General features: G+C 34.3%; 1 protein-coding gene across 6 annotated transcripts in view; it reads left to right on the top strand.

Moving 5' to 3' along the window:
* ASCC3 (activating signal cointegrator 1 complex subunit 3) overlaps window positions 1-14,120 on the top strand; it is a 216,905-nt gene that overhangs the window by 130,934 nt on the left and 71,851 nt on the right. For all 6 annotated transcript variants that reach the window (XM_084889357.1, XM_084889353.1, XM_084889355.1 and 3 more), the window contains exons 23-30: window positions 383-481; window positions 1,639-1,807; window positions 2,386-2,606; window positions 4,227-4,312; window positions 4,770-4,936; window positions 5,046-5,191; window positions 5,298-5,418; window positions 7,933-8,075. In XM_084889357.1, the coding sequence (XP_084745483.1) occupies window positions 383-481; window positions 1,639-1,807; window positions 2,386-2,606; window positions 4,227-4,312; window positions 4,770-4,936; window positions 5,046-5,191; window positions 5,298-5,418; window positions 7,933-8,075 (1,152 nt within the window). The remainder of the gene's footprint in view (window positions 1-382; window positions 482-1,638; window positions 1,808-2,385; window positions 2,607-4,226; window positions 4,313-4,769; window positions 4,937-5,045; window positions 5,192-5,297; window positions 5,419-7,932; window positions 8,076-14,120) is intronic.

Raw genomic sequence — 14,120 nt, 5'->3', positions numbered from 1 at the left:
GTGCAGTAAGCCAGATACAAATTACCACATATTAAATGATTCCAATTATATGAGATGCCCAGGATAGGCAGATCTATGGAGGAAAACTTAGATTGTGATTGTCAAGGGATGGAGGTTGAGGGGATGGGGAAAGCTATTATAGGTAGTGACTTCTAATGAGTATAAGTTTTCTTTTTAGGCTGATGAAAATATTCTAAAATTTTATTATAGAGAATGATTATACAACTTTGTAAATATATTAAAACCATTGAATTCTATATTTTATATGTAAACTTTGATAAAGCAATAAAGTTGTTGAAAACAATGGGTTCTGGGTATACAAATAACAATATATTCCTTGAGTTACAGTATACATAGTATAAAGATACTATTTTTCTTCTAGGTCCATGGGACAGTAGGAGAACCCTGGTGGATTTGGGTAGAGGATCCTACAAATGATCATATTTATCATTCAGAGTACTTTCTTATTCTTAAAAAACAGGTAAATATGTATGGCCAAACCCTTATGTTGCCAACCTAAGTAGAAAATATAAACTAACAGTTTATGCTTCTACTTATTTTTCTATAATTTCTAGTGTCATTAAAGCTTTATTTATGTTTTTGCATGATTTTAAAAGAAAACAATACTTAAATGTTACAGTATTGATATATTCAATGTGATCTTAGTTTGAGAAATTGAACTGTAATTTTTATCATAGTTTGAGGCATGGCTTTCAGATGGATAGAATATATGAAATAAGTGGAATAAGTAATATGAAAAGTTAAATATATAAGAAGTAAGAAGAACTTAAGGTGCTACATAACACTGTACTAAATAATATTAAAGACATTGTGATTTTTTTAAAATTGAACACAAAGTTCAGCTTTATTTACATAAATACAATGGCAAAAGGGATAGGAGAAAAAGGGGCAAAAAATGAAAGTCTATAAAGGTAAGAGACACCTAGTAGTGTGAGATTCTTAAATGGGTCCATCTTATCACTGCCTTACAAAAGGTAAGTTTAAATTAACATTTCATAACTCTTACTTTTCAGGTATAATTAACAAACAATAATCATCAAATATGGCATTCCTTTTAAAATTATCCATGAAGCCCACAAGAAACTCAGTTTGATCTAGTACATCCGACTCTGAGGCTTCATTCCTAATTCCTCTTTACCAAAGAGAAAGGCTTCAGGCTGGGAGCCTTGGATGGCAGCAGTAGAATTCATAGCAATGTTTTGGCTTCATTACATTTGTCTTCATAATTACCCTCTATTATGCCAAGTGGTTCTGCTTTTCCACCTAAGTGATTAAAGAAAAATATTAAATAAAAATCACGCAGTTAAGTAGTTGAATGAATAAAGTTTGGGAAATTCTGATAAAAAGTTGAATTGCTAATCTGTTAACTCATGATGATATGCATTGTAAATAATGTAAATTGAGTGTAACTATCGCCTTCTGCTATGTCAAGAAGCCTCAGAAGTGAATCACCCACAAGTTTCTGAAATACTTGAATATCTCAGCTATTTTGAAATCCAAGACATTTTCTTTATCTCTAGTACATATTGCTGTAGATATCATTGTTTTAACAATGGACTACTAAGACCTTATGATATTAGAATATCCATATTCATTTTAGACTTTATTTCACATTAGGTCATTAGTAAAGAAGCTCAACTACTGGTATTTACAATCCCTATTTTTGAACCTTTGCCTTCCCAATACTACATCCGAGCAGTGTCTGATAGATGGTTAGGAGCTGAGGCTGTGTGTATTATCAACTTTCAACATCTGATTCTGCCAGAGAGACATCCTCCCCATACAGGTAACATATTGAATAATAATTTGAAACATAGATGTTCCAAAATTGTTGTTTTAGTTAATGTTGAAAAGCATCAGTGCTTTAAAATTGTTTGAATCTGGATTGAAATCCTACTTATAATAATTCAAGTCCATTTTAGTTTACATTGGCTAGATGAGCAGTTCACTTGACCACTCTAGTTTGGTCAGTTGTCTAATAGATCAAAAGTAATTAACCATGGTAGTATTGAAGTTTACAAATGGCTTTCATTTTCTACAAATTGGAGTAGATTATTTTGTTCTGTAACATTGCATGTTTTTATATACCTCTCATTCACATTACTTCCCTGATTAGAAAAGAAAGATAGGGCACTATAGTTGACTTATGGGGAACTCCCCCCAAAAAGTGTCCAATGGGTCAATATTATAAGTGTGGTAATGGGGAGGGAGGATGGACCTGTAACTAGTATATAAGAATTTATGTTAAGTTTTTTTTCCCTTCTAAAGAATTCAGGTTTGTTTTAATTTATTCCTAAGATAGAGTATTCAGTATTGTGTATATTTTCCAGTTATTGTTTAACAGTATCTGATGCGTCTTTTCAGAATTACTGGATCTTCAGCCTTTACCAGTCACGGCTTTGGGGTGTGAAGCCTATGAAGCGCTGTACAACTTTAGCCACTTTAACCCTGTGCAGACACAAATATTTCATACGCTGTATCACACAGACTGCAATGTCCTCCTTGGAGCCCCCACTGGATCGGGAAAGACCGTTGCAGCTGAATTAGCCATTTTCAGAGTCTTCAACAAGTACCCTACTTCAAAGGTCTGTCTGAAGGAATCACAGGCTCACATTCAATTAGAAAAGGCATTTTATAATCTGTATATTATCCCATTCTAAATATACTGGCAGGTCTCTATGAAGAGCTTTGTTATTCTCTTAGGAAATTTTTCTGGTTGGTGGAGGGGTGTTTGAGGGGGGTTGGAGGGGGGAAGATCGGTATTACAATAACTGGCCACCAGAGCATTTACCTCAAATTTTGGAGTCTTCTACTTGAATTTCTAATATACATATGGTACTCACATGTCCTTTTCTCGTCATAAGATATCTATACTTTATCAACATTTTCATTGGAAGATATCTAATTCATAGTCATATTTATAAGATATATAATGATTCATGATCCAAAGTCTTTAGCTATGAAGGAAATGCAAATACTTTAACAAATACAGTTTGATCATATACAGAAATGTAGAGGTAGCTTTTATTCCACTTTTCTCTAAGTGACCATATCATTATGTAATGTAAAATTACATGGCATGTCAGACACGTATTGATTTTCAATGTCCCTAAAATGCAAAATACTCACAGTTTAAAAATATTATTTTTTAGGAAAGCTGATTCATAGTTGTGATTGGAATTATGTGCTATTATTCTGATTTTATTATTTCAGAAATATTTTAACTTTCTTTTTTGGTGACTTCTAATTGGTGGCTTTTCTTCCCTGATTAGTTTTCCTACTTCTCAATGATTATTGATCCATTAATACACCATTATAGTTCTACTCTAAATGTGAAACATTTTAGAAAGGAAAACATTTTTCAGTGAATAATCTGTATGTAAATTTGGATTATTAGGACAGTTTGTTTTTCAAAAAAATAAAAGGGATAACACCTAAACTATACACATAACTGACATCTTTCATAAAAATCTACATTAAAATTTTTTAAAAATATATATTTTGTTGATTTTTTATAGAGAGGAAAGGAGAGAGATAGAGAGCTAGAAACGTCTATGAGAGAGAAACATCGACCAGCTGCCTCTTGCACACCCCCTATCGGGGATGTGCCCGCAACCAATGTACATGCCCTTGACCAGAATCGAACCTGGGACCTTTCAGTCTGCAGACCGACGCTCTTCCACTGAGCCAAACCTGCTTCAGCTCTACATTAAAATTTAAACAAGCCGATTATTTCTCTTCTAAATTTCAAAATAAGGAACTTTTTTTCATGAAAAAGTTACAACTCCAATAACTTGATTATAATTCCAAGAAAAATTTACTTTCATCCAAACCCTAATTTTCTCTCTGTAATATATTGTCTCATAAAATTTTTTTTTGACATTATATTAGAAGATAACTTTACTGTAAAATATTTTTTGTGAAAATTACCTTTGGTGCTTCTTAGAAAATATTAAAAAATTTCTGTCCGTATTTTTTTTTTTTTTTTTGATGATGATGTATTGAATTTACCAGTAAGTTTTACTTTGGATAAATGTAGATTGAGTTAATAATTTTTCCCCCATTAATTTTAACCTTTTCAATACTAAAAGATAAATTTTAAAACCACATTGTCATAATTTGATAAACTTTATGGAGTTTACCTTCATTTGAAACTACTGTCACTATTTTCATGAGAGTCTTTTCTCTCCATCCCTCTCCTTTAGGCAGTATATATTGCACCCCTGAAAGCCCTAGTACGTGAAAGAATGGATGATTGGAAAGTTAGAATTGAAGAAAAACTTGGTAAAAAGTAAGTTCTTATTTTTTTCAAAAGATATGCTGTGAGTAATCTAAAGAGATCAACAAATAAAAGACTTGCAAAAAACAAGATGTTTTTGCAGTGATTTCCACAGTCTGTTATTTAAAGCAGGGGTGGAGAACTTCCACCGGTAGGCTGGCTTACAAGGCCCGTGAAATCATTTGATCTGACCTTGCCAAGGCATTAGGGGTATATTAAATGTTTGACCAAATATAGCAGGCTAATATAATTGATACTTTTGTATGGCCTGTGAATGATGTTACAATTATCCAAATAGCCCTGGGCAGAGAAAAGGCTCACCCCTGCTTTAGACTCATTGAACATTTCAGAAATGAAAGGGAGATAAAATAGTTTTTAGCATTATAAAATTTTACTTAGAAAGATGTATTTTGGCTTTTCCATGGTCACATGTTAAAAAGTTAAAGGGATAATTTTTATTGCTCTCCAGAGTTATTGAACTAACGGGGGATGTGACTCCTGATATGAAATCCATTGCCAAAGCTGACCTTATCGTCACCACCCCGGAGAAATGGGATGGAGTCAGCAGAAGCTGGCAAAATAGGAACTATGTAAAGCAAGTCACGATTCTCATCATAGACGAGATCCATCTGCTTGGTGGGTACCACTGTATCTGATGCCATTTTACAAAATTTGACTCTCTTACCTGCATCAGCTAGCATCAGGATTTGTTAAGTGATTAACATGCATTGTTCTCATTTCCTAGGGGAGGAAAGAGGCCCTGTTCTAGAAGTCATTGTCTCTCGGACGAATTTCATCTCATCACATACAGAAAAGCCTGTTAGAGTAGTTGGACTGTCAACTGCATTAGCTAATGCCAGAGACCTTGCTGACTGGCTCAATATTCGTCAGGTATATGGGAAATGGAAAAATCAGGTGGCCTCATTTAGGAGGCAGTCTAACATTATAAATGTAAATATAAAAACTGAAAATGGTTTCTCTCTCATTTTTCCTCTAGATGGGCTTATTCAACTTCCGACCATCAGTGCGCCCAGTTCCACTCGAAGTTCACATTCAAGGCTTCCCGGGTCAACATTACTGTCCCCGTATGGCTAGTATGAATAAGCCCACATTTCAGGGTAAGCTCTGGATTCTTAGAATGAATAGCAACCATTGTGTGGTAGCCTTTATTCTAAATAATTTGAGTTTCTCTGAAAGGGTGATACTGCTCCGCCTTCTACAGATAACTAAAACTATCTCAACTATTCAGGAATTTATATATATAATAGCCTAAGTGACCGACCGTCCAGCTGGTCAGTAGTTATGACATGCACTGACCACCAGGGGGCAGATTCTTAACCCAGAAGCTACCAAGCTGCAGTCACTTGACAGCTGCAGTTCTCAGGTGATACACCCGGATCCAGAGAGGAGGGAGCCCGATTCCAGGGTCCATCACCCGAGAACTGCCCTCTCACAATCCAGAACCCCTCAGGAGATGAGATGTTGGAGAGCTTGTTTCGGCCCCATCCCCACAGGCCAGGCTGAGAGACCCCACCGGTGCAGGAATCTGTGCACTGGGTCTCTAGTATAAATATAAGTTGAATTATAAGTTGAATATTAGATTTACAAATGATAAGACATTTGTAGTAGAATAAATATATATAATTTTAAATAGTAATCAAATCAATCTAAAAATCTGTTAAGGTGTTTTCTTATGTAAGTAGCTTGAGCAAATGATTAATAGAAGCCACCGTAAAAAACAGAACCATATAATCTTAATTTTTACCAGGAACCATAAAACTTAGAATGTCAGTACTTTTTTTGCTTCTGTTTCTGTGTTGGTTTTTTGTTGTTGTTGTTGTTGTTTTCCCCTCTATAAAAAATAAAGCAAGCAGAAAAGATTTCAGAATAACACTTTTATTTTATAGAAACATGTTTTGTTTAGGCTGCATAAGGAATATTTATTATATCAATTAAAAATAACCTCCAAAATAAATTTTCTAATGTGAACGGCTGTTGATTGTGAGGTGACAGTTGTGAGGTGACTTTTTAGCTGCTGTAATTAGCCTTATGACAGAAGCAAAGTATTGATTGTGAACTAGAGACCAATCTTGGCAGTTCCGATTATTTATACCTCCACAGAAGCATTGTACAAAATCACTAACGAACAATAAATCTGCCGTGCGCTGTTCAGGCACACCTGTTCTCGCAGCAGCAAAAATCCATTAAATGGTGAGGTTTAAAAAGAGACATTCATTCACGATTACGTGTTCAAATGATATCAATATTGTACTAACATGTGTATTTTAAACATTGTATATCTGATATGATTTAACAAAGCATTGCCATTTACATTCTGTAATATTCTGATAAACTTGCGAAGTGAAATAAATGAGTATTTTTTAGAATATATATTGTTGAGATTGCTTACATTTATTTTTAAAAGTGGCTGATTGTATACAGTGATAGAAATGAAGCAGTCTGAATTGTGTTAGTCAATAGTAAAGAACTGAAATACTTATACTTCTCTAGATATGGTATAGGAACAGCAGCTGTACTTATAAGGTATTTAATTATGCCTGTAGCAGATCACTAAATTTCTTTGAGTTAAGAAATATGATTTTATGATAGTTTTATACTCACCATTAGAGTATAAATATAGTCAAGGTCATGTCAACACTTTCATTATAAACCTTGTTTCTTAGACCATAAAAAGAAATTCTACAGCTTAAATTTGAAACAAGAAATTATAAGCAGGTTGGTCTTTCATCATATTAAAATTTTAAATATCTATTTTAAGAGAGCTAGCTACATACAAGTATGAATTCTATTTGTGCCAATTTACCAGTATTTTGGAGCCTGTCTATAGCAAAGAAACCTCATTTTCAATTAATTCAAATGATATATGTTACTCTTTAAGTGGTTTTTTTTTCTTCAATCTTAAAACTCAGTTTTTAAACTAATCACCTCATCTTATGTGTGTCAACTCCCCTTGGGCCATCACGCAGACATGGGCTCAGGCCTAGTGTTCTCTTCCGCTCTCTTCTGCATTCTCTTATCTTCCTACTAGAAATCTTACACATTTTAAGGAAAATATTCTTCTGGCTTATCTCTTACTACAATAGTTTATTTATACAAATTCTCTTAATTTTCCCTCAAATGTGAACAGAGCAAAACTAAAAGGAATTTTTTGTGGCTTTTCTTAGAAAATGTTGATCACCCTGCAGGACTTGACTCTCTCTCCACATCCCAGGACCAGTTAACTCAGTAATATCTTTTTTCAGGCAAGCAGAGAACCAACTCAGAAACAGAAAACACAACCTGAGATCCAGTATGCAACTATTATTGGAGAGCCTCAGCTTTTTAGTGTCTCCTTTCTCAGCAGCTCAGAACAGAACTGGGAGCCAGCCAGAGTTCCTCTTCCCTGTCCCAGGCAGTGTGCTCCCTCAGGGGCAGCGACCTTCCCGCTGCTGTCCTTTCTAAAGTATGTGTCAGTCCACCTGGCACTTCAGATATGCTATGATTCGTGACTAAATTAAGAATTCACTGAACTGACTTATAACATTAGCTTTCCTATATCCCTTTGATAATCTAATAAGTTCAGATTTTGGTGTAAATGGCTTATTATTTTATTTTCCACAACTTTTAAACAGCAATTAGAAGCCATTCTCCAGGCAAACCTGTCTTGATATTTGTCTCATCAAGGCGTCAAACTCGTCTTACTGCTTTGGAATTGATAGCTTTTCTGGCTACTGAAGAAGATCCGAAGCAGTGGCTGAATATGGATGAAAGAGAGGTAAGTACATTTTATTTCTACTTCATATAAATGTCAAATTAGTTTGTATTGTAGTGTAATAGAAATAACATTTAATTATCTTTAGTCTTAATCTAAACTAAAAGTTTAGTGTAACATTACAGAACTTTTTTTAAGAATAGAGGAAAGAAGAAATGTGTAATACCACCTTAACACAATTAATATTTTCATATATTAGATAATAAATAGTGGAAAAAGACTGAGTTTCTTATATTTATTCTCATAGTTTTTATCTTTAATATCATCACCTGATATTTTAATATTTAATATTTTTATAAAATATTTTAATATTTAACTAAGTTTTCATTATATTTGTTTACTGCCCTTAAGGAAGTTATCAATTTTGTAAAATTAAATTTTTATAAAATATCTAACATGACCATTTTTAAAAATTTAGTAATTTAGGAAACACTAAGTATATAAAAATTAAAAAGCTGTTGTTATCCTTTAACAAAGTAATAACCATCATTAAAATTTAAGCCATTATAATTTTTGTATCTACATAATTATGTTAATTATGTAAACAAATCTATACCAAGGAAATAATTCGAAATAATTATATTTACTATGTACCTGCTCAATTGTATTTTCCTGCTATAATTAAATAATTACACATCTTTATTACTATAGGGTTTTTTATTTAGAATTATTTCCTCGGTATAGAATTCTAACTTTAAAATTAATGGGTAAAATAATACCAATATTTTTATGACTTCATATACTCTGCTAATTGTTTTCTAAAAGGGCAGTACCATTTAATGTTATCAACATTTATTTATGAAGTATGAATCTGACAGTTTTACCACATCCTCACTTGTTATAATTTATTGATATACTATAGATAAAATATTTCTTCCTACTTGATTTCTTCAATATGTACCTTGGTTTTTGTGCACTGGAACTTTTTTTTCATACATATGTTTACTAATTGTCTACTTTTTCTCTATTTTGTCTTCTCATTTCTCTGGGTTTTATCTGTTGCAGAACTTTATATGATATCATTTTTTCCATATACATTTATTACTTTATACATATTAATCTTTCATCTGCTTTATTAGTTAATTTTGATAGTCTAGTTCATTGATGTCTTTTTATTATACTAATTTTTACAAACAGAAGTTTTTTCATTTTATAAAATATAATCTGTTAATATGGTTCCTTCTGCTATTCCTCAATATAGTTATATTTAGTGAGTTTCCTTCCTTATACTTTTCCATTTAAAAAAATATATGTATTTTTCTAGTTGGAGTTACGATGAAAAAATAGATGAAATCACTAATAAAAATAATTGCATTGTCTTCCTTCTTCCTCCCTGTCTTCCCTTTCTCATTTCATGCAGCCTGAAAAACAGTAAAACAATGTTCTAGGCCCTTAGTATCCAGTCTCAACAGTTTGCATTTTCTCTCTTACTTCTCATGAATTCTTTAGGGTTAGTATACCTACTGGATGATACTGTATGTATTACAGTAATACGTTAACTAATGATAGTTAACTAATATTTCAAAATTATTTTGCATAGCACCACAGATGACTTTATTTACTAATAAGTAGCAGGCCTTAACATTAGTTTCATGTAATAGGTATCACGTGACTCCTTGAAATAGAATGAAAGCTATCCTTTTATCTTTCAAGTTTCGTCATTACTTCCTTAATGTTACTTGTGTATGTATAACAAATATATTTCAAGATAATAATTTAAGGCCAAAATAATTTTGTCCAAAGGTTTCTTGTCCTGTGTTATTTAATTAGCATGCCCCAGTAATCACCCTGTTGTGTCTAAACAGTATCTTGACTTAGGAAGCAAATGCTGAAAAAAATAGATATATGGAATATTGACAGTTTAGTTTATGTACAGCATAGAGCTAAGCTTAATTTTTTTTCTCTTGTTACATTTCTAAAAGTGTTCCAAATAGAGATTTTTCTTTGATGTCAAGGTACAAAGTTCATACCTATTGGACACATTTGGGATATTGGCTGAAAAAGTATATATAGGGCTGTGCGTTTAGCACATGTGTGACTCACATTAGCTTCAGATGTGAACCTCATGTGCTCTTCCCAGGTACAGTGCAACTGTACTATGTTTTTTCATTTTAATGTTTGAGGCCTAAGGAACTATGGGCAGCACAGCCATTGTATAAGGTAACTTCTCTGTTTTGTATTTTTTGTCAGCACAAAAATGTCTCATAGAAGCTAACTAGAAATCATAGAATTTACTTGCATGATTTCTGCTGTTTTGTAGTTTCATTGCTACAGTTGGACAGCTAGAGACAGTCATCATGTTCCACCAAGCCCATCTCAAGACAAAGACAATGGGCTTTGTTTTGTTTCTGTTCTAAAAGCAATCACCTTTCAAATAAAAATTTCAGAGGATTTGCAGCTGATTACTATGTAAATTCAATCTGTACCAAAACCTACTATATAGCAGGTTTTTTATTGTTGAATACCCTAAAAAACTTAAAATAGGAGGGCTTTTTTAACACTTCAACCTTTGTGTTACTTTCCATATATCCTGGGCCGGAAGTTTAGTGCACTTCCTGTTGCCACTGCTTGTGTGGTCTCAGATGGGTGTTCTGTAGCAGGACAGAGGTACTTGGGGTAGGACTCCAGTATTGACAACGTGAGCATTCAAAGGAGGCAGGGTAAAAACTCGGGAGCAATGATCCTGCAGCTGTGGAGCAGGGTGCCTATGGAATAGGGCAGCATAAAAATTATTCTGCAGTTGAATGGTGTTAAGTCACATGGATGTGGAAGGAATGGGAAGAAAAGAAAGCTAAGGTAAATCTGAAGAAGATGGACAGAGAGAATAACTAAGGAGGAATATATGTATTTTAATTTATTTCCTACCAAAGGCAAGATGAATTACCCATGTATCTATCTAGTAAAGTTTCAATTATTCATCTATCCAGTAAAGTTTCAAAGTAAAAAGTATTAGGAAGGACCCCTTCAAATGTATCATTGATGTGAAATATGAGGAAGCCTCAAAAGTTATCCCTTTCATATTTGCCATTTTGAAGTAATTGCATCATTTTTGGAATAAATTCTTATCATGATTTTAAAGTTCATGGGCAAATGCTCCCATGACCCTTGGATTCCCAATTTGACAGCCACCACTTCCACCATTAACCTCAAACTGTTGGGGAGTTTTTACATCAAGCTCTCAAGCATCGAGTTCAAGACAGAAACATCCGAATGCCTGAACTTCATTCTATAGCATGCAGCAACAATAGGGACTGTCTTTCTCTCTCTAACCTCTCTTGTAGAAAGAGATGCTCAGATACAAGGTATTTGTGAACAGCAAAGATTTGTCACATTCCTTTACCTACCCAAACCCATTCACACATCATTCCCTCCATACCTATGTAAAAAATTCATGTAGAAAAAAATATTGATAAGTAGGTTCAAAGGAATAGGGAATGCTGAGAGTGGTAGTAGAATATTGTACATTAATATAAGTGAAGAAGCCTCTCTGACAAGGTCAGGAGAACTGAAGGAAGTAGATACTCAAGAATGGGGTGTTCCTGGGCATTAAAAAGGCTGTAGGTTAAACAAATTGCATATTCTAACATATGTATTTTAAGATCACTTTTGCTGTTTAGTGGAAAATGGGTTGAAATTGATGTAAGCATGGAATTGATGGTGGTAACCTGAGGGCCACCAGGGTGGTGACAGTGAGAAGGAAAAGCTGCTTTGGGCTGGATTCAGTAGCACTGTCTGATAAATAAGGAGCGGAGGTTGAGAAAAAGAAAACAAGAATGGCTCCCCAGTTATTAACTCTAAACATCTGAGTAAATAATGGTGCCATTTATTAAAACTGGGAGGGCTGAGAGAATGGTTTAGAAAGGAAGGAGGAGACAGATTTTAGTTTTTATTAAAAAGTTATATTTTGGACACATTAATTTATATGTCCAAGATTTTCAAATGGATATTTCAAGGCAATTAGATGTAGGAAGTCTGTCTCCCACAGAGGGTGTGAGATGGACATGTGAACTTGAGACCATCACAATAGAGCAACTTTTATATTTATTTTTTTTAATTCAATTTATTGGAGTGACATTGTTCACAAAATCATACAGCTTTCAAGTACACTAGTATAGCTATCGATAAACAAAACATCATCTGCACACTGCATTGTGCACCCAAAGCAAAATCTCTTGCCTTCCCTATTTATCTCCCTCTTTATTCCCCCACACCCTTCCCTTTCCCTCTGGCTGTCACCACACTGTGTATATATATAACATAGACACAGAAAATAGTGTGTGGTGATAGAAGCAGTCTTTGAACTCAGGCGAGTGGATGAGTCCCTGAGACACAGGGAAGAACTTGAGGGCAGCCCTTGAGGGACTCCTCACGGTGAGCTTAGGCAGAAAGTGGGGAGCTGGCAAAGGGCGCTGAGCAAATGATGCCAGTGAAGAAGAGAGTCCTAAAACACCGTGGAAGAGAGGGTTCCGTGGTTTCGTGAAGGAAGGAGTGCTTGACGGCATCAAATGTTCATGGAGTGCAGTGATGTGAGAGCAGAGAAACTCCCCTGGGATTTAGCACTTGGATGTGCTGGAAGAACTTGGCAAGCGGAGTCAGTGACATGTTGTGAACAGAAGTCAGCATGGGATGAGTTGAGGAATAAATGGGTGGGAGGGGAAGGAAATGAAAGCAAATAGGACATACAACTTCTAGAATCTCTGCTGTGTAATTTAATTAATGTTAAAATTTAGCACCTAACAAGTACGGCCTGTTGGTTTCCACCAGATATTCTGCGGTCTGGTCCCACATGCAAGCGGGAACAGTGCTAGGATCTGGATAGTTGACAGCCTGCACTAACAGATGAAAGAGCGGAGGGAAAACTCTTTTAAATGTCTGTAGTGATTGAAAGCTCAGAATGCTGCCCTACTGCATCTCATACCTTGGATGAGAGGCCATGTTTAGGGTGAGAGAGCAGAACCATGTCTGGATATGAGACCTTAGTGTTGTTTACATTATCCCACTCAACTCTCTATGTATCCCACACTTCATGCTGTTAGTAATGTAGAGTGCAGTATTATTCTAAGTTTCAGGCATCCACCGGGGAGTTTTAGAACATCTCCTACAGATAAGGAAGACTACTGTACACTAAACATTATTAAAGAAATATGCTAATTAATAATTTTTTACTCAATGCTTCAAAGTGAATTTATAAAAAACAGTAGCATAGGTGTGCATAGGAGCACTCTCATGAAAAGTAAGATTGGTATTTTTCACATGCCTGATGGTGAAGGAATTTTTAAATGTTAAGAACTAAACATAACTCATCCAATCTCATTACAAGTATAGCTTTCATAGACTTACAAATGAACATAGTCTAGCTTTACTCAAAATCATCACAAGATGTGGTGGAGTTTCTGCTAGTGACGTTTTATTATCATTTTCTTTGATTCATTTGACTTTTTATTCACCATATGCCTATTGACCTTTTTCTATAGGTAAGAACCAGGCTTTGAAGATGGACGTTGAGATTGTTGAAAATCAGTAATTAATACAGGGTTATCACATTTTTAACTAGAAGGATCTGGGTTTTGTTTGTTTGTTTGTTTGTTTGTTTGTTTGAATCAAACTAAAATAGATTTGGCTCGTGATACAAAAGCCTCATCCCAAATGCTATTTTGGTCAGGTCTCTGATCTATTAAGTGACCAAAAAAGAAACTATTAGGCTAAGGATATTAAGTGTCAGAATACATGTTATCTACAGATGTACTGCCTTTGAACTCACTTGGGCCTTATGGAATATTTGTGTAAGTAAGAGAAGCTACAAGATAGGAAACCATTCATTTTAATTTTGCCTTTGTTGCTATTGTGCATGTCCTCTTAAAGAGGCCAAACTCTTATTATGCTTAGTGATAGTTGACATGTTGAGAGTGCTTTATAGCTCACTAAAGGCTTACATTATCTCATTTAATCATGAATTCTGGAGGGTTGATGTTTTTATCCCATTTTGCAATTGCAGAAACTGAAACTTAAAAGAATTAAGTGATTTGCAAATTAGTACAAGCAAGTAAG

The sequence above is a fragment of the Pipistrellus hanaki genome, assembly GCF_964339955.1.
Source record: "Pipistrellus hanaki genome assembly, chromosome: 7".
Classification (NCBI taxonomy): Eukaryota; Metazoa; Chordata; class Mammalia; order Chiroptera; family Vespertilionidae; genus Pipistrellus; species Pipistrellus hanaki.
Note: the sequence above shows the minus strand (reverse complement) of the source record. Positions and strands in the feature narration are given on the sequence as shown.